The 21,329-nt window shown below is 41.8% G+C and overlaps 1 protein-coding gene across 1 annotated transcript in view; it reads right to left on the reverse strand.

The window, feature by feature from the left end:
* Nucleotides 1-4,370: 4,370 nt before the first annotated feature.
* The window catches only part of LOC140349388 (overexpressed in colon carcinoma 1 protein), a 30,902-nt gene continuing 13,943 nt past the window's right edge, over nt 4,371-21,329 (reverse strand). The window contains exons 2-6 of the mRNA XM_072435698.1: nt 18,445-18,469; nt 11,488-11,523; nt 9,000-9,079; nt 5,121-5,151; nt 4,371-4,528 (exon numbers count right to left, since the gene is read on the reverse strand). Coding sequence (XP_072291799.1) covers nt 5,147-5,151; nt 9,000-9,079; nt 11,488-11,523; nt 18,445-18,469 — 146 coding nt within the window. The 3' untranslated portion in view covers nt 4,371-4,528; nt 5,121-5,146. The remainder of the gene's footprint in view (nt 4,529-5,120; nt 5,152-8,999; nt 9,080-11,487; nt 11,524-18,444; nt 18,470-21,329) is intronic.

Below are 21,329 nucleotides of genomic sequence, written 5' to 3' on the forward strand. Positions count from 1 at the left end.
TAACTTGCCCCTGCTTGTTTCCATGGAAAAGGATATGTGTAATGCCGTACTGTGTAACATTCCAGGCAAAGCAATAACATAGAAGACAGCAGGCATCAAAAAAGGTGGAGCTTTCATTTGTTGTTGGTTGATTAATTGAAAACTATGTTATGATTTTTTTATGTTGCAATGAGGCAGTTTGCAACTCAACTCAAAGGACACAATTCACTGAAGAAAACAAAGGAAAGTACACACTGGAAATACATATATTTAAATGTTTAAATGTTGTTGAGAAGTTAATAACAAAGCATTGTAAATTATCCCAAAAATAGTGGGTTAGGGTTAATAGTTTAAGGATGTGCTCAGATTAAAGTTACACTAATTAACAGAAGATAATTGAATTCTTCTTCTACTTTTGATTCTGTTTTAATGGTTTGGTTTTATTAAACATATGTACAAATACACACTCCCGATATGAAGCCTCCTGACACACATGAGAGTCACATAAGGATGATTATTTTATCTCCTTTTAAAAGGCAATTCAGCTTTTCAGTCCATTCAATAATATTTAAATATCCTAGAGCTTGTGTTTTCAAGGGAGAGATCACACACTGGACATGAACCCTGCCACATTTGTCACATTTATTTGTTAAACTCTTGGCCAAAGCCTTTGTGTTATTGCTGCTCATTAACATTTGCTAACTTTGATAATTACAGCCAAAAAAGTAGTTCTTCTTCAAGAGAATAAAGTTCTAGCCGCTCTTGATATCATCATAAATTTTCATCCTTATTTTAGTGCTGTAAAAAACAGGCCTATTACACGTACAATGAACAGAAGTGTCACTAATGAGTTATTTAGGGTAAAAACAGACCATCATTGTTTTGCATTTGGTTTGAGCACTTTTTACATTGATTTATTTCAACACAATTAAACGTGTTCGTTCACTTTAGAACCGAGAAGTTCTCATTTTAAAGGGACGTTGACGTTCTAATTCTGACTTTATTTCGTGTATTTAAACCTGTTGCACATACAAATGATAGTTTTACACCATTTGAGCAGGTATTAGTGGAGAAAACGTTGAAGAAAATGACAGGAAGTGACATTACACTAGGGACACTAATTCCAGTCCAAGTTTATGCATAAATTAAACAACAAAACAACTTTTTTGACCGTCTAAACATTAATTCAACACAATAAAGACATTCTCATTATATTTTAATTTGTCAAATAAAAAGTTTTGGGCCCAGTGTTTGCTTTCCTAGTGTGATGTCATCAATTACAAACAGGAAGTGAATTTCCAAACCTAAAAAATGCGCTTTTCTGTGATAACTTTTGTACAATTTCCAGCAACATTCAAAATATATTTATCTTAACTGCGTTTTAGTGCAATGAGTCGTCCGACCTGTAGGAGACACTTTAAACGTAGTCGGATGATTCCTTTGAGTTTATTCTTTGAGAGGTGTTTTACCTCAAGTCAGACTTTACTCAGCCCTTGCACAAGTATTTATCAGGAAAACTTCAAAGTATCTGGGCTTGTGCAGGTGGAGTACACTACAGTAAAAGATGGAGAGAGTGTAGAGGGCATTTCACCTTTGACCTTAGTGCTCATTTGACACAAACATTTACATGAGTCGACATTACTAACTGTAGGATTCCACCCTTTTCCATTGAATGACTGTATACATTGTACACACAGTGAGTACTTTGAATTTCTGACATTCTGTGTTTAGTGACATTGTAGGTTAGCGGAAAATACTCACAAATTCACATCATATATTTCTTTGTTTGAATCAGCATAAAACAATAGCATAAAACACACAGTCCTTGCTTTGTCGAGAATGTTCCAGCGCATCTCCATGACAACGAGCAGCCAGACTTTTTCTTAGCAGTGCAACTTCGATCGACTTTGATTCGTGAACAAAGTGCTCACAGGTGAAGGCGATTCCACGCAGCGTTTACAATGACATTTTTCATATTGTTACGGGGACAAAGAAGCTCGATTGTAAAGAAATGCCATTCGTTTTTCCAACAGACGTTTCAAAAAATCTAAGGTTAAGAGTTTAAAGGCACGACGGAGTTACATGTGATAACTGATGGCAGAAAAGCTGTCTGAAATGCATCAATGTCATACATAAATGTCATACATATGTTATAACATTAGTCCCTTATCAACACCAATCATAGAGTGACGTTTTGCTTTGTTCCTGTTTCTTCATAAAGCACTCAGTTTAAAGTTTCCTCAAATACATAGTTACGAAACGGAAAGTGAACAGTAAGTCTCCTGTACAGTTTTAACATCCATAAAACTTTATTGGACTCGGTTTGAGCATTGGTTTCCACAGACAGTATTAGCGTTGCAGCATGGTTGTTTTGTCTGTTGCTGTTTTCGAACACTCTTGCATTAGTTTGCACGTTATTTTCCATATCTATCGTCTAAAAATGCCAAAATTAAATACGATATGTCCACATTTAAGACTCAAAATTCAGCTGATAACAATGAAGTTTACAATGTTTCATGTACATTATGCTAGCAGCAGCTGATTAGCCGTTATTGAACTGTCAGTCTGTGCGATCAGTTAATGGCAATTTCCCTCCCAAACGTGAGCGGTTGAGCTTCATACTGTGAGTGAGAGCGCCGCTCCACAGACATGACCTCTACCGTGGCCACTCGTTTGTCGTCATGAGGTTAAATGCCAAACTGCGGAGGATTCCAGGCAATGACGGAGATCATTCCTGACAGAAAGGTAACATAGTGCGCCGTTAAGTACATATAAAAGGCTCATTTATGCTCCGTTTTCGTACGTAAAAAGATTAATGCGTTGCAGTTGCTCCATTTATTAGTCTTCATTTTATTTTTTTCAATTGTGTGTTATTTACGTTAACATAAATTACCATCACACTTGAAAAGGAGCAGAAAGAAGGAAACACAATCGTAGAAATATCTGCCCTTTTCTTGAAATTTAAACATATTTCTAACGTCAACTGGTCGTGATCTGGTAAATAACCACCAGAGGATGCTCAAAGCCAGTTGGAGAATTGACAAAAACGGGAGAAAATGTGCCACTAGAAAAACAGTCCCCGCACAGCAGTTTTTAGACTTTTTTTATTTGTCTGAAAGGAGAGCCAAGAAAACATTATTACCATTATTTGTCGCTTTGTTTGCTTGTTTTAGAGACTTTTTTCCCAAACGTTCCCAGTCGTCGGCGGGCGTACACCTCCGTCGCATCCGTAAGCCGCGAGCGCAGAAATCGTACACAAAAGAGCGTAAATGAGCCTTCGGAGCGCTCGGAACGCCAGGCCGAGGAGGCAGAGCAGCAAAGGGCGATTCGTGCGTTACGTAAAAGAGCGAATGGCAAAGATCAGGTAGAACCGGCGACATTTAGGTAGGTTGTGTTCGAGTACAATCGTAAATCATCAGCATCAGATGGAGGCAGTCGCGCAGCGGCCTCGCGGCTTCAGGCAGTGCTTAAGAACTGGTGTATTTTAGACCTCATTTAAACTTGGGTGAATCCTGTTTTTGTCGCGAGGCGGAAAAAAGGCGTCGTCAAGAAGGCTCGCGTCTGTCGCCCTCTGTTGGAACTTTTGAGGTTCTGAATCCAGTTTGTCCCATTCTCAATATAAATATAATATACGTATAATAATTTACACCGTTACAAACAAAAAACAAGCACTCAAAAAAAGCAAAAAACAAACAAAATCACACTTTCACGATGAGCTGGATATCAAGCAAATCTGGCTTTTTTTGAGTGACAGGAACAACCTTATGTTTATTTATTGTTTATGTTTTTTACCAGCACTAAATATGCATAAACTAGAGCTAGACTTGCCAAAAATGGGTTTAAACCTGTAACTATAACAAAGCAACACATTATTGTAGTATCTTATTCAAATAAATAAAGATAGATAGATCTGGGCTTTTCAAATTTAACATTAAACGCCACTTTTCTTTTCATTTTTTATATCAGAACGTTGTGGACAGCTGAGATAAATAAATACATCAATAAATAAATACAAATCAACGCAGAAAATGCACAAATATCGTTATATGGTGTTCATTCACGACTGACCCCGAACGTTTTCTGAAACCTTTCTTATAATGACTCTGTATCGATGCAGGAAAGATTACACGTGGTCGTATATCTAGTCTAAAAACTCCATATATAAAGAAAACGTGTGTATTTGTGAGTCCACGTCTGAACATTCACCACATGTTTGATCCCTGATTAGAAGAACGTCTCGAGACGTCTTCTCTTCTGATGCCACGTTTCCTCCACGAAATGAATAATTGATATCAACATCTGTGTAAGTCTTATTGCAGCGGGCCAACGGGACACAAGATGGCCGCCTCAATGCCCCAGCTCCACTGTCCCGAGCTGCAAGCGGATGCAGCTGTTTGTTTGTTTGTTTGTTTGTTTGTTTGTTTGCGACAGGCGACTCTGGTGTTCTGCAAAAGTCCTTTGAGAATCCCGCTCAGGTCCATGTTCCAGGCCTGAGTTCAGTCTTATGTCATGCACTGGTCACATCCTGGTTCAAGAGAAATGCAGATTCCTGTGGAAATGAGAAAAGTGTTAGAGATTCTGAAACGATGGGTTTCTGTTTAGTTTTGATTTACAAAAGACACGATCTGCTCTTTCTCTGGTGTTTGGAATGAAATGATGACAAACGTAGATCATTATTTTACGATTATGATCTGAAATGACACATTATAACCTTACTTAAAGGTGCACTTTTATAGTCTGCTTCAAAAGGTGTCCATTAAGCCCCGCCTCCAGTGGGAATTCACTGTAGCAGCAGCAGCAGATTTTCATTTATGTTTTATTTTTTGACAAAATGGGTACGTGACACATTAGAAACCCCAGGACAGGCATGGGGGCAGGTAGGGGGTAGGTGGAAACTGACATTTTAGAGCCTTTCAATCCCTCAAATGTAGGACAATAAAGGATCAATCAAAGATCAAACAATCACAATTAAATTAAAGTAAGCTAATGATGAGCCATTGTAAATAACATGTTTAAATCTCATTAAAGATTGGTTACTGTTATTCAGTACCACACAAACTGCCATTACTCCAAACTACTTTTACTGCTGTCACTGGTACCACATGACCCTGAATGAGAACAATTACTATAAGCTTTATTACCTGGACCATGTCCACAACAGCAGCCACTAATCTGCAAGAGAATGAGAAAGAAAATAAAGTCTGTAATTCACTGTGGTTCCACTCAAAGAGCCCTCTTCAGTGACCTCTGAAAGGCCTCTGGTCATGCAGAGGACAGAGGAACCATCATGTTATCATTGGATGTGACTGAAAGGACACACTGGGCTCCACAAATGCAAATGACCTGAGCTTTGTCTATAATCACTTTTAAAGACCACAGGGTCACACTAATGAAGCACGCCGTTATGAGACAAGTTCTAAATGGTACAAATATTACAGCGGGTTCTATCCGGGCCGGGATCAGCTGCTGTCATGATTGGAAAGGACGGGGGTTGAAAATGTGTTTTGCTCTAGTCTACAATAACCACAAAATGTTACAGCGCCAAATGTTTTCTGGTCATTGGAGTGAAATCATATGTTTGACACATTTTCATTCTTATAATTTTATAATGAGAGGCGAATGTTCACAACCCCAGCTCTGACATTAAAAACACATGATATATTTGGTGGAACTGGGTCTGTTTACTTGATTGCCCCGTTGTTTTAAAAGGCGAAACAGCATTCTAAACCTCTTTGTGTCTGTAAACGTTGCTGCTGTCGCCCGTGAATATTCCAGCCTAATCTAAAGGTTAAATCAAAGCCGAGACGCCGCGAGCGACACGAGCTTCGCGCTGTGCGTCCGGACCACGAGGGACTGTGTCTGCTGTCCGTCACTGTCAGCCATTTTGAATCAATGCATCCTTCACTAGGTTAGAACGCCCTAAGCTAAATGTGCGGAGGAATTATTATTCTTCTTCCCCCCTCCCTCCCCTGGGCAGCTCGGACCACAACCTTGTACATCTGAGGCCTGTGTGTGAACCCATTGTGCGCAGGCAGCCTGTGGTGTCCCGTGAGGTGAGGATGTGGTCTGCTGAGAGCGAGGAGGCTCTGAGGGACTGCTTCAGCACCACTATCTGGACTGAGCTTTATGACCCACATGGGGAGGACATCAACACCATCACAGAGTGCATCACGGACTACATCAACTTCTGTTTTGAGAACATTGTTCCCTCCCGGACGGTGCGGTGTTTTCCAAACAACAAGCCATGGATTAACCGTGAACTGAAGACTCTGCTGAAGGAGAAGAAGAGAGCCTTCAGGTCAGGGAACAAGGAGGAGCTGAGGACTGTGCAGAAGGAGCTGAGGAGGAAGATCAGGCAGGCTGAGGCCGGCTACAAGAGGAGGATGGAGGAGCAGCTGCAGCAAAAGAACATTCAGGGAGTGTGGAGGAGCCTGAAAACCATCTCGGGCTTCAAAATCCCCCCTGCCCAGACAGAGGGGGATCTACAGTGGGTGAATGATTTAAATGCTCACTTCTTGAGGTTTGATCGGTCACCTGCCCCTCCCCCTGCACAGCTGCATGCTCCCTCTTCCACAGCTGGACAATGCCCTGCATCTGTTCCTCTTCGCTTATCTGCCCCGGGCCATCAGCTCCCCACTTCGCCTGGACTCACCCATCCCCCCAGCACACGGTCCCCCTGCCAACCACTGACTGTCACAGCAGCACAGGTGAGGAGTGAGCTGAAGAGGATTAAAGTGAGGAAGGCAGCAGGACCTGACGGCATCAGCCCCAGGCTCCTTAAGTCCTGCGCAGATGAACTGTGTGGAGTTATGGAGCATGTCTTCAACATGAGCCTGAAGCTGAGGGTGGTACCACAGGTCTGGAAGACCTCCTGTCTGGTACCTGTGCCTAAGACACCGCGCCCCAAAGACCTCAACAGCTTCAGGCCAGTGGCTCTCACGTCCCACCTGATGAAGACACTGGAGCGGCTAGTCCTGGACCACCTCCGCTCCACCGTGAGCTCAGCCATGGACCCGCTGCAGTTTGCATATCGGTCTGGCATCGGAGTGGAGGACGCCGTCATCTCCCTGCTGCACCGCTCTCTCTCTCACCTGGAAAAGCCTGGCAGCTCTGTGAGGATTCTGTTCTTCGATCTTTCCAGCACCTTCAACACCATCCAGCCGCTGCTCCTGAGGGACAAGCTGGAGACGGCTGGTGTGGAGTATGACCTGGCAGAGTGGATCCTGGACTACCTCACAGACCGACCCCAGTTTGTGAGAGCACGGGACTGTGTGTCTGACACTCGGACCTGCAGTGTGGGGGCGCCCCAGGGCACTGTCCTCGCGCCCTTTCTCTTCACCCTTTACACTGCAGACTTCAGACATGACACGGACAGCTGTGTCCTGCAGAAGTTCTCTGACGACTCTGCCATCATCGGACTCATCACGGACGACGATGACGCGGAGTACAGAGGACTGGCGCAGGACTTTGTGGACTGGTGTCAGCGGAACCACCTCCTCATCAACGCGGGGAAGACCAAAGAGATGGTGGTGGATTTCCGCAGACGCCACCCCACTGCCCCCTCACCAGTGAACATCCAGGGATGGGACATTGAGAGAGTGGACTCATACAAGTACTTTGGGTGTTCATCTGAACCACAAACTGGACTGGACTCATAACACAGACGCACTGTACAGGAAGAGCCAGAGTCGGCTCTACCTCCTGAGGAGACTCAGGTCTTTTGGAGTGACAGGGCCGCTACTGAAGACCTTCTACGACTCTGTGGTGGCATCAGCCCTTCTGTACGGTGTGGCCTGCTGGAGCAGCAGCATCACCGAGAGGGAGAGGAGGAAGCTGGACAGAGTCATCAAGAAGTCCAGCTCCGTCCTGGGCTGTGCTCTGGACTCGGTGCAGGAGGTGGGGGACAGGAGGGTCCTGGCTAGATTCACATCTATGCTGGACCATGAGTGTCACCCCCTGCAGGACACTCTGTCCGCTCTGGAGAGCAGCTTCAGTGAGAGACTGATCCACCCTCGATGTGTGAAGGAAAGGTTTCGTAGGTCTTTCCTTCTGCTGCTGTCAGACTTTATAACAAAAACTGTTAGTACTGAACACTCGCAACACTGACCTAACCTAATACTGATGTGCAATTCTGTCATATGTGCAATTGCTGTTGGAATTCATGTGCAATTCATGTGCAATTACTGTGAAATTCATGTGCAATCCATGTGCTGTCGTGACACATATTCATGTGCAATTACTGTCGTGATCACATGCAATGGTATTTAGGTATTTATTTATTTGTCTATGGGAGTTTTTATTTATAGGAGATCTTCTACTGAAAGTGTTTTTCAGACTTCCTATAAGTGATCTGTTCTTCTGTATCTACCTCTGTATCTACCTGCGTTGCACCAATGAAATTTCCCCATGTGGGACAATAAAGGAAAATCTTATCTTAATTAGCTTAGCATTAGCCACTATCTTTATAATATGAACATAAACCTAAAAGTGAGGGTCGAAGGCTCGAATCAAGAGGCTGCAAGACGATTTCAACGTATAATTACAACATTATGGAATTTTGTTTAAATAAACTGTGACACAAAAACATTATATGATACAAATAAACCTTGTCAAAACTTAATTGAACGCGTTTTGCCAATTGAAATGAATACAGGCAAACAAAGCTTTATTTTAAAAAGAAGAGGACACTGTTGTGGTTGTCTTAACTCATTATTCTACATATTATTTTTCATAATTTTACTCGTATTATGAAGTACTGAGTATAAAGTGGTTTTATAACTTTTAATGTGTTGGAAATGATTAAAATCGGTCCCTAGATATCGACATCTGTGAGCGTTTTTTCAGGTTTCTTCTTACGTTGCATTAACTTCAAGCGTTTTTTTGTTTTTGTTTTTTATTAATCTGACAATAAGAATAAATTAGATTGCTGTTTTATTTATCGCACATTGGCGTTTGGCTGAAATGTGTGCGGTGAGATAAAGAAGAATGAAGAAAAGTGAGTGGTTTTAGATGGTTCTTACCTTTCCGTGTGGGTTTGGACTGACTGGAGGCGACTGTGGTGAGGTCTGCAGGTAAACCCACGTACACGCCGCCATAGTTCCTGCACAAAGAGAGCTGAAGTTTAGATCTTTGTGAAGCCTCTGGACTCTTTGTGAAGCCTCTGGACTCTTTGTGAAGCCTCTGGACTCTTTGTGAAGCCTCTGGACTCTTTGTGAAGCCTCTGGACTCTCTGTGAAGCCTCTGGACTCTTTGTGAAGCCTCTGGACTCTCTGTGAAGCCTCTGAACTCTTTGTGAAGCCTCTGGACTCTTTGTGAAGCCTCTGGACTCTCTGTGAAGCCTCTGGACTCTTTGTGAAGCCTCTGGACTCTCTGTGAAGCCTCTGGACTCTCTGTGAAGCCTCTGGACTCTTTGAGAAACCTCTGGACTCTTTGTGAAGCCTCTCGAATCTTTGTGAAGCTTCAGGACTCTCTGTGAAGCCTCTGGACTCTCTGTGAAGCCTCTGGACTCTCTGTGAAGCCTCTGGACTCTTTGAGAAACCTCTGGACTCTTTGTGAAGCCTCTGGACTCTTTGTGAAGCCTCTGGACTCTTTGTGAAGCATCTGGACTCTTTGTGAAACCTCTGGACTTTTTGTGAAGCATCTGGACTCTTTGTGAAGCCTCTGGACTTTTTGTGAAGCATCTGGACTCTTTGTGAAGCCTCTGGACTCCTCTTTGTGAAGCCTCTGGACTCTTTGTGAAGCATCTGGACTCTTTGTGAAGCCTCTGGACTCTTTGTGAAGCCTCTGGACTCTTTGTGAAGCCTCTGGACTCTTTGTGAAGCATCTGGACTCTTTGTGAAGCCTATGGACTCTTTGTGAAGCCTCTGGACTCTTTGTGAAGCCTCTGGACTCTTTGTGAAGCCTCTGGACTCTTTGTGAAGCCTCTGGACTCATTGTGAAGCCTCTGGACTCTTTGTGAAGCCTCTGGACTCTTTGTGAAGCCTCTGGACTCTCTGTGAAGCCTCTGAACTCTTTGTGAAGCCTCTGGACTCTTTGTGAAGCCTCTGGACTCTCTGTGAAGCCTCTGGACTCTTTGTGAAGCCTCTGGACTCTCTGTGAAGCCTCTGGACTCTCTGTGAAGCCTCTGGACTCTTTGAGAAACCTCTGGACTCTTTGTGAAGCCTCTCGAATCTTTGTGAAGCTTCAGGACTCTCTGTGAAGCCTCTGGACTCTCTGTGAAGCCTCTGGACTCTCTGTGAAGCCTCTGGACTCTTTGAGAAACCTCTGGACTCTTTGAGAAACCTCTGGACTCTTTGTGAAGCCTCTGGACTCTTTGTGAAGCATCTGGACTCTTTGTGAAACCTCTGGACTTTTTGTGAAGCATCTGGACTCTTTGTGAAGCCTCTGGACTTTTTGTGAAGCATCTGGACTCTTTGTGAAGCCTCTGGACTCCTCTTTGTGAAGCCTCTGGACTCTTTGTGAAGCATCTGGACTCTTTGTGAAGCCTCTGGACTCTTTGTGAAGCCTCTGGACTCTTTGTGAAGCCTCTGGACTCTTTGTGAAGCATCTGGACTCTTTGTGAAGCCTATGGACTCTTTGTGAAGCCTCTGGACTCTTTGTGAAGCCTCTGGACTCTTTGTGAAGCCTCTGGACTCTTTGTGAAGCCTCTGGACTCATTGTGAAGCCTCTGGACTCATTGTGAAGCCTCTGGACTCATTGTGAAGCCTCTGGACTCTTTGTGAAGCCTCTGGACTCATTGTGAAGCCTCTGGACTCATTGTGAAGCCTCTGGACTCATTGTGAAGCCTCTGGACTCTTTGTGAAGCCTCTGGACTCATTGTGAAGCCTCTGGACTCATTGTGAAGCCTCTGGACTCTTTGTGAAGCCTCTGGACTCATTGTGAAGCCTCTGGACTCTTTGTGAAGCCTCTGGACTCTTTGTGAAGCTGAGACTCTGCAGTTTTGGCCTATGATGTCTAATTATAAGTAGAAAACGAGCCATTCTTTTGTAAAAATTTAAGGTAAATTAAGTAAAAAATTTGCTTTCCATATAAATCCATATAAAAGTCCTAATATTTTTTATTTTAATTTAGGGTATTTGTTTTTATTTGTGTGTTTGGAGAACTAAACTGACCCTGATGCTTCCCAGGATGATTGATTTGACTGGAAATAAGTGGGTTACAGCTTTATTTTTTTAGAGCAACATATCTAGCAGCTTGAGAGTTCCTTTTGATCAGACGTGGAGCAAATAAATGGAATAAATGAATAAATAAAAAGGCAGAAGTCCAAAGCGTGGAACGTCAGTCTCATCTGGGGCGGACGGACAGTGGCCTGGCTCCCATTTTGTGTCTCACCAACCACTAATCACATCAGAACAAGTGATTAATAATACAAATAATTAAAGACACAGTTTTGGGTTTATTGCATCTGGAACCCATGTTAAAAAGCCCATGTGAAAAATCGGCTTGAGAACATTAAAATGAAATGTGCTTGTAATTTAATTTTTTTTTAACCTTTTATGTAAAACTCACCGTCTTTTCTCATCTTCTGCTGAAAGTTCCTCTGACCTGAGGAAAGAACATGCAGGATTACAATGTGGAGTCTTTAAGCTTGTACTATGGGCCTTTAAACTTCTACTATGGGCCTGAGGCGGGACGCAACAGTGCATGTTTAGAATCTCACACAATTCACTCTCACTTTCATTCAATTATTATTCAAGATTTCACCTGTCGCCTTTGCACCGCAGCATCACTTTTACAGTAACAAACATATTATTAATGCAAACTATTTATGTTGCTTATATGCTTTATTTATATCTGTATAGTGTTGCTTTATTAAGATTGATTTGATGATATTATTTTTGATTTCTTTGTGTGTTTTTTGTGTGTATTTAATACAATTTTGTATTATTATTATTATTGTTAAGTTTTTGTGTTGTTGTTGTTTGTTTTTCTATGTTCTAATAAATAGTCTAAAAAAATAAGTGAAATATATTATATAAAAAAAATATATAAATATCCAGAATAACACATTTTTTAAGTTTATATTTCACTTCCTGTTTGTAATTGATGACGTCACACTAGGAAATTGCCCAGCAAACATTGGGCAAAAACTCATTTAATGTATTCTTGTTGTTGACAAATACAAATAATGAGAGCAACTTTATTTTGTTGAATTCATGTTTAGAGAGACAAAAAAGTTGTTTATTTGTGTAAATTCTGCACAACCTTTTCTCCACAAACACCTACTCGATTAGTGTAATATTATGATTTATAAGTACAACAGGTGCAAATGCAGCAAATGAAGTCAAAAATATAAAATCGTAAAAACCCGTCACACGCCCTTTAAATAAAATGGCTGCCAAAATAAAATAAGCCACACCCTCCGTCGTGCCCTGAATTCCCGAGGTCTGAGCTGAGCAGGATTTTCTCATTTCTAGAAGCAGCGGCCGTAATCGTTATTCATCTTCATCTCCAGTGACCTTGGACCCTCCTCCCTCTCCTTCTCCTGCTCCTTTCTTTCCTCTCTTTCCCTCTCCATCTCTCTATCCGCTCACACACAGCCAAAACTGATCCAAAAATTAAAGATATGTGCTGAAAAACTGTGTCTAATCTGATTTTTTAAAGACATTTTAAGTATTGATATGTTTGAACCTGTTCTTCTCTTTCTTGCTCTTCTACTTCCCTCTTTTCCCTCTCCCTCCTACTTCTGTCTCCTCTTCCTCCTTTGAACACCCCTCTCTTCTCTTTCTCCTTTCCCCTCTCTCTTCTCTTAACCTTCTTGTTTGTCTTCGCTGCTCCTTCCCTCGCTCCAAGTCCCCCTCTCTTACACTTTTCCTTTTTCTTCCCTATCCTGCTTTTCTCTCTCTCTCTCTTTCTTCTTTTCTGTCCCTCCTCTCGCGCTCTCTCCTCCCTTTCCTTTCTCTCTTCTACCTCTCTCATCTCTCACTCATCTTCTTCCCCTTCTGCTACCCTTCTTACTCCTATCATTCTTCTACCTCTCTCCTCTCTTTCCTCCTCACCCCTCCTCTTCTGCTTCTCTTACCATCCTTCCTTTTACCTCTCTTCTACCTCTCTCCTCTCTTTCCTCCTCACTCCTCCACTTCTCTCATTTTCTCTCTCTTCTCTCTCTCTCTATGCCTAACCAGTCTTCTCCCCTCTCTCACTCCTCCTCTTCTACTCCTCTTACCATTCTCTCTCCATTCTCTCTTCTACCACTCTCCTCTCTCACACCTCCACTTCTCTCTCCTTACTCTAACTTTCCTCTTTTTGTTCTCTCTCTTCTCTCCCTCTCTCTCTCTCTATGCCTAACCAGTCTCCTCCCTCTAATTTAACCGTTTGGTGAACTAAAACCACAACACCACCAGTATCGAAATACATTCAAGCTTAACGGTAAATGAGTCGAATTAGGCAGAAAAACGCCTCCATCCTGTGTTTTCTGCCTCCCTGGTCTCCCCCCTTCTCTCGTCCTCCCTCCCTCCCTCCCTCCATCCCTCCATCCATCCTCTCGTCCCCCCTTCTCTCCCTCTCCATCCTCTCTTTCCTCCCTCCCTCCATCCTCTCATCCTCTCTCCCTCCATCCTCTCATCCCCCTCCCTCCATCCTCTTGTCCTCCCTCCCTCCATCGTCTCGTCCTCCCTCCCTCCCTCCCTCCATCTTCTCTTTCCTCCCTCCCTCCATCCTCTCGTCCCCCCTTCTCCCTCCCTCCATCCTCTCGTCCCCCCTCCCTGCCTCCATCCTCTCGTCCTTCCTCCCTCCATCCTCTCGTCCCCCCTCCCTCCCTCCATCCTCTCGTCCCCCCTCCCTCCCTCCATCCCCTGTCCTCCCTCCCTCCATCCTCTCGTCCCCCCTCCCTCCCTCCATCCTCTCGTCCCCCCTCCCTCCCTCCATCCCCTGTCCTCCCTCCCTCCATCCTCTCGTCCCCCCTTCTCCCTCCCTCCATCCTCTCGTCCTCCCTCCCTCCATCCTCTCGTCCCCCCTTCTCCCTCCCTCCATCCTCTCGTCCTCCCTCCCTCCATCCTCTCGTCCTCCCTCCCTCCATCCTCTCGTCCCCCCTTCTCCCTCCCTCCATCCTCTCGTCCTCCCTCTCTCCATCCTCTCGTCCCCCCTTCTCCCTCCCTCCATCCTCTCGTCCTCCCTCCCTCCATCCTCTCGTCCCCCTTCTCCCTCCCTCCATCCTCTCGTCCTCCCTCCCTCCATCCTCTCGTCCTCCCTCCCTCCCTCCATGCTCTCGTCCTCCCTCTGCAGGTGCACGCTCCGTATGTTCCGTACATTCTGCTGTGCACACGTTTACAGCGCCGTGATTAGCGTTAGCGGTGTCAGCTCTCAGGGGCGTTGGGCGTTTTGTGCTTCGGTGGTTTGCAAACGCATAAACATGTCGCCGGGAAGAAGTCAGGCGAGAAATGATCATAAAATATATAAAAACTTTTTTTATTATAGTTTGAGATCAACTAATGTGTGTAACTTTTTTGAGGCTTTTCTTGTTTCGCTTGGAATGACCCAGAAGAGTGTACTTTTTTAAATCTTTTTATTTATTACGGATGACTTTATTGCTCAAAATTATATTGAAAATCAGCATCTGTGCGGGCTCAGGTCAGTTTAATGTTTAATTAATTCAATTAATTAAATTTTCTAGGCAAACAATAATAATAATTGATCATATTTAACGACAAGAAGGACAAATCACGTATTATGAGTTACATTTAACCATTCAATTACATAGGCCAGTGCATTAAACTAATCTTTTTATTATTATTTTTTTTTTTTTATTAAAGACAATACAATTATGAGCATAAAATTAACATAACAATACAGTCACAAACAAAACAAAAAATTAAATTATACCCCACCCTCCACCTCACATTCACACACACAAAATAAAACAAACTCAAATTAATACATTCAAAAGGATATTTTTTTAAGGTATAAAAATTATGCCTGGATAAAGTTTATAATACATTTTCCACGATTATACAGTGACACTTGCTGAGAGTTTTTCCGCAGCTTGAATCACCTCCATAAATGTCAGAGTGTTTGGATTTAAAGGTGACTAATGCCCTCCGACTTTACCTTCAAGCTTATATTTGTCGATTACATTTTCCTTTCATACATTTCCCCCGCTTCCACGTAAATGTCAGACCTCCGTCGCGGTGTAAACTGCGACCAGCTGAGAGACAAACATCGCAGACAGAAGTTACCGGGGTTGTGTTTTTTGATTGCTGTGCAGTAGATTTCCCTCCGTCGTCCCTGTTGTTGTTGTTTGTCGTCATGTGAGAGACGCCCACGCGCACATTAAGCCACAGGAAACCACCTCCGTCTCCATGAGCAACGTGTGGACTTAATCAAACCGGGAACATGTGGCAAAGCGACTGGGCGACTACGTTAACGATGCAACAGTTTAATGCATGCCGCAGGAAAAGATCGGTCGCGATGCTGCCTTCGGTGGTGAATTGGAGCTGTATTTACAGTTTTTCACAGTTGCTAACACCCAAAAAGCAAACATTTTGCACAGTTTGCACAACCTTCACTTCATGTACCAATCGCTCGCCCCAAGTTGGCACTACTTCACACTCCCTTATCTGCATTAGACTCTGACTTTCCTTCTTTACACTCTGATGTCAATTACAAATCACCTTGCTGTCAAAATACTACACACAATTTTTGGTTGTTGCACACAGTTCTCAAGTAAAATCTCAAAGCATCAACCTATAACACAAATATTCAAAACACTACACACAATATTCAGTCGTTGAACACACTTCTCAAGTAAAATCCTGCCACTGCTCCAGGCCATGGAGGAGGCTTGTGGCGACGTCAGTGTGGAGGCCTGTCAGGGCTTCATGCGCCACTCAAGACGATGTCGATGAGGCCTTCTGGCCTGACAGGAACCGGAGGCATGATGGCTCATTTTTTTTTGTGAGGGGGGGGACGGTTTACTGTACTGTAGTGTACTGTTCTGTGTGTGCTAAAATTACTGTAAACTTTTTTTGGTTGCATATTTGTGCTGTTTTATGTTTGACAACAAAGGTTTACAAAAGTAGGCTTACAGACATTTTACAAAAGGAGAAATGGCACATTTTCCACATTGTCATTCATATGTGTTCTGTTTCTATAATTGTGTTTTCAGCTTTGCACCTACGTGTGCTGTAAATGCTTGGTAGTGTGCAGACAAATGCTTAGTTGTGTGTACTCAATTAATGGTATGTGTGTGTCATTTGAAAAAATGGCTGTGTGAACCAAATGAAAACACGAGTTCCAACAGGTAAGAGATTTGATGGCAAAGAGTCATCTTGCAAAGGGAGTGTCAGGTTTAGCATTTTGTGTGTGAGGTTTTCAGATCTGTGTGTTCAGTTTGAAAAAAGCCGTTATTGTTTTGAGAAACGGGTGTTAACAATTGTGAAAAACTGTAAGTGTCTGGTCAGCTGATTTAAAGTGCCTGTGACAGGTAGAACTACTCATTGAGCTAAAATGCAGTTAACATAAATATATTTTGAGTTTTGCTCAATTTGGAAAATGTTATCACAGAAAAGCACATTTCTTTGGTTTATTGTTTCACTTCCTGTTTGTAATTGATGACATCACACTGGGAAATTACCCAGCAAACACTGAGCAAAAACTCATCTAAAGTGACAAGTATTTTTAATTTGACAAATAAAAATGTATGAGAGCTTCATTACCTGTCATACCCATGTGCAATACTGACAAAATCATGTGCAATACTGACAAATTCATGTGCAATACAGTCATATTCATGTGCAATACTGTCATATTCATGTGCAATACTGACAAAATCATGTGCAATACTGTCATATTCATGTGCAATACTGACATATTCATGTACAATACTGACATAATCATGTGCAATACTGACATAAACATGTGTAATACTGTCATATTCATGTGCAATACTGTCATATTCATGTGCAATACTGACATAATCATGTGCAATACTGACATAATCATGTGCAATACTGTCATTATCATGTGCAATACTGTGACATAATGTTAATCATCCTGGTGCAATATTCTCTGTCCATATAACAGCTGTAAATAAGAGTGTTACTATTGTTATCATTCTTTTTCTTTTTATTAAGAGTTTTTCTACAAGATAAGTTATCTGTTTGTTTGTTTGTTTGTTTTTTCTACTTCTGTACCTACTCTGTTTTGCAACACTGGAATTTCCCCATTCTGGGACAAATAAAGGCTTATCTGATCTTATTTTGTTGACTGAATGTTTAGAGATTTTTAAAAGTTGTTTCTTTATGTAAATTCTACATAGACTTTGACTGGTGTGATGTAATTTCAAAACCTGCTCGAGTGGTGTAAAACTATAATTTATATGTACAACAGGTATAAACACATAAATTAAGTCAAAATTAGAACATCGTAAAAACCTGTCATAGGCACTTTACAGATTTGTGCGCTGTCCTCCTACTTGGAGCGGTACAACAGCGCCATCTACAGTCCAACGCCTTCCGAACTGTATCCCAGGCAGGGCTGCAACCGGCAATTATTTTGGTAACCGATTAGCCTAGAAATTATTCTTGCGAGCGCCCAGTGAAAATGAGACTTTTACTCAATTCTACCCAGATAAAACTGAACGGAGAACATCCTGGTGGGGGTTATTTACATTTTCATCAATAACACAACATTTACACATTTCCCATGTCATTTTGTTGTGATTCTTGCTCTGTCTGAGGAATAAACCCTATTCTCTCAGATCAGGGCATGTTTAGGAGTCCGCGTATTTACCAGTTAACGATTATTCCATTACGAGATCTATTTATACCATCGATTAGTGTTGATTAATCGATTGAGTTGTTGCAGTTAACTAATCCCTGGTGCAGTATGAGAAAGGTGGTACCTCCCCCTTCGTCCGGATTTACAGTCTGGTGGGCGCGTTTCCGGATCTCGGTGGCCTCCCTGATCCCTCTGTGCCTAACAATAAGGTCGGATTATGAGAAACTGAAGACCAAATGAACCTAATTGGACTATTATGATGTTATTATGTGCCTGGAATAATCCGCAGTAGGGCATTACACGAGTCTATCTTGCATTTATTCAACACAAAGCTAGAAACATGCATTGTACCGTGTGGGTCGCCTCTCCACAGACGTGACTTAGACTTTAAATAGAGCACCTTTGAGTTAGTTCAAGTGTCTTAGATTTTGTTCGTTTGCTGCTCATTTCTTCATAATTTTAAGTGGAATTATTCTCTTTTGTATGAAATTGTTTACTTCCCTGTTCTATTTTGTATTGAAATATAGTTTGTTTATTTTTGCTTTACTCATAGAATCACTATAAAACCTTAATTAAAAACCAAGACTTTGCTCAAATTGCACAAACTGAGTGAAAACCTGCTGCGCTTCATTGACGACAGAGATGAATCCATTATCCGCGCCGCATTATCGACGTGAATGTCCACTTTCAGTCAAAAACAGATCATAGCCATAACCCTGAATACATATGTATGAGATTGTCTGTACTTACACATCCTTGGAGACATCGGCAGGCCCTGAAAAAGAATAAGAAATAATCAATTCCTCTTTCTCTCGTATTTGAAAAGGATCAGCCTCGGTGGCCTTCAGAGGGCTTCAAGCAGCACTGCACTACACTAACTACAAGTTCATTTAGAAGTGTTGTATTGTACCTGCTTATAATGTATATGATAAAGGAGGTGTACAAAACTAAACAATTATTTTTCTGGCATTCCATAGTGAGGAGCTCTTTCTGCGTTTTGAATGGAATTATCCCCCGTACGAACACAATTATTTGGCTCATAATTGGACAATTCTTTTATTACCGTCAAAATGTGCCTGTGGAGAAATAAACAAGTATAATATACAAGTGAAATTGTATAATTCTTGTTTTCTTTTGCTTTCTTGTTTTAATTAAAGAAAAACACAGAAGAATGACAATTAAATATACCTAAAATAACCCTAACCATCAAGAATGAAGATAAAGCAATAACAGAGAAAACACAAGCACAGACAGGGCGGGGCCAGAGTAAAAAACAACGTGTATATTGGAAATTACTGTTTTAAGAAGAATTGTGCATCCATATGAGAAAATAAAAGGCAAGATTTGAGTGCCATTTAGTCCAGTTTATGTCAAAGTTGTCCATTTCCAAGTTTTTAAAGCCCTCGTAGGTCAGAAAAGTGGCTTTGCTCAGCGTTTTGTCATTGAACAAAGCAAGAATTTCAACCACAATTGGAGGAAACCAGCCCAAAATTGTAAAAGCTGTTGATATTTACATGTGCAGTTGTTTTTTGTCATGTTAATATTTCAATTAAGCATGTTTACTTCACATCTGAGTCCACAAATACTTCATCATATACAGGTCTACGTCATATAAAGGTCAATTAGAGCGGTAAATAATTATCAGCTTATCCGGGGCCCTGACACATCGGATCTTACGGAGACCATTAGGGTTTTTATAGTAGCTCTCAACAATCAGTCCATAATGAGTGAATGTGCGGCGTGAAGATGGAGTGTCATTGATTTTAGAGACACAAAACCCACCTGGGACGCTTAAGATCTTTACTCAGACGGATCGGGGCCAATTCGCCAGTTTAACGCGATTTTCACACGTGAGAAAGGATCACCGTGTGCCAGGTTTTTCACATTCAGTCCAATATTAGCCACTTCCATGGCTCTTCCGCGGACAGACAGGCGCTGTTCCGACGTAAACTCACCTTGAGATCTGTTGTTCTTCATCAATTTCGGCTAAACAATTTGCGTTATTTCATTCCGTGTTCATACAGTCAGGATAAGCATAAGTTGCAGGAGGAAACAAGGGACATTTTGAGTTTTTTCTTGTTCAAATTCATACACCCAGCGATCAAAGAGCCTCAAATAATGTTTATGAGAGGAAAATTCATCTGACTGAAGCCCAAGAACTGGTTTGAGTCCAGGTTATTTCTGATGAAGACTTAGTTTGATCCTGGTTTAGTTCTGGTTTAGTTCTGGTTTAGTTCTAGTTTAGCCCTTGAGTAGTCCCAATTTCTGGTGTGGTGTTTGTTCAAGGGTAATACCACACTTTTTTGTATGTGTTTTTATTCATTTAATAAAGGGAGAATGCATACTAAAAACAGAAATAAAACCTGTGCCTGTAAATGTGCCTGATTTTAGCCAAAGTTACATTCATTCTCAGCCCCCTGCAGGGTCAAGGCCAGGCACATAACCCCCACAATTCAATAAAAAACAAAGAGACTAGAAACAACAACAACAACAAAAAACCCTGGCATCTCTCACTCATTCTTGGTACAACACAAACATATCATTTATCACCTTAAGATTACAGATGTACAGGTCTTATTCTGCATAAACCCGGCGTACATTAACAAATACAACACAAATCTATTTAAAAGTCTATATACAAACTACTGCAGTACCTATGTGTATATGTACAGTCACACATGATCTCGCTCGATTTAAACACTTAACAAAGAGAGGGAATTTTTAAAACATTGTCAGTGCTTTTGAATGTAGCTTTATTTTCTTCAAACTCTCTTAAATGTGTCAATTGTTTCAAATGTGTGTGCTTGTTATATATTTAGGTCTCAATCTCAATGAATTCTCGCCCGGTTGAATAAAGGTTGATAATAAAAGCTGTGCTAAGCTTATGTTTTTAGTCGTGTGGACAGTTTTAACTGAGAGTGGGCAGATCACGTGTTGTTTACGGGGAGGTCAAGGTTTGAGAGGCTCAGGAGTTCACCTCAGGAGTTTGCTTCGTTGACTCTGTTTTGATTTTTTAAAACAAATTCCTGCAGTGGGGCGGCAGCAGGAGTAGAGTCTGTTTCATCATGTTTTCACCAGTCACGCTTCATTTCTATCAAATTAACATACAGAGTGGGTTTTATTACAAATATATACTGTGATAATTAAACGTGCAACAATATTACTAGAGTGATTTCTACCATCAGTTTGCTAATTATGTAATATACCGTATTTTCTGGACTAAAAGTATAAGTCGCACCAGCCAAAAAATGCATCATAGAGAATAAAAAAACACATATAAGTTGCATTGGAGTATGAAATGCTGTGTGAAAATAACAAATAATATCACATAGAAGTCGCTGTAAGTATAAGTATATAAGTATAAATATAAGTATAAGTCGCACCCCGGGCAAAACTATGAAAAAAGGTTCCACTTATAGTCCGGAAAATACGGAAATCATTGTCCATTTCCAAGACAAGAGAACCATGCTGTTAAGGTTTTCTTTAGAAGACAGAATTACAGTATAAGAGTCTGTATCAGTGCCAGTATTACATCTACTGGTCGGCACAGACTATAACTGAACGAATCTTCAAAAGACTTGAACGTCGCAGACACACTCCGCTGTGAAATCTGCTCATTATCGCAAACTAAATCA

Source organism: Eucyclogobius newberryi, unplaced genomic scaffold, assembly GCF_026437365.1.
Source record: "Eucyclogobius newberryi isolate DKJ021-1_F unplaced genomic scaffold, fEucNew1.0.hap1 SCAF_7, whole genome shotgun sequence".
Taxonomy (NCBI): Eukaryota; Metazoa; Chordata; class Actinopteri; order Gobiiformes; family Gobiidae; genus Eucyclogobius; species Eucyclogobius newberryi.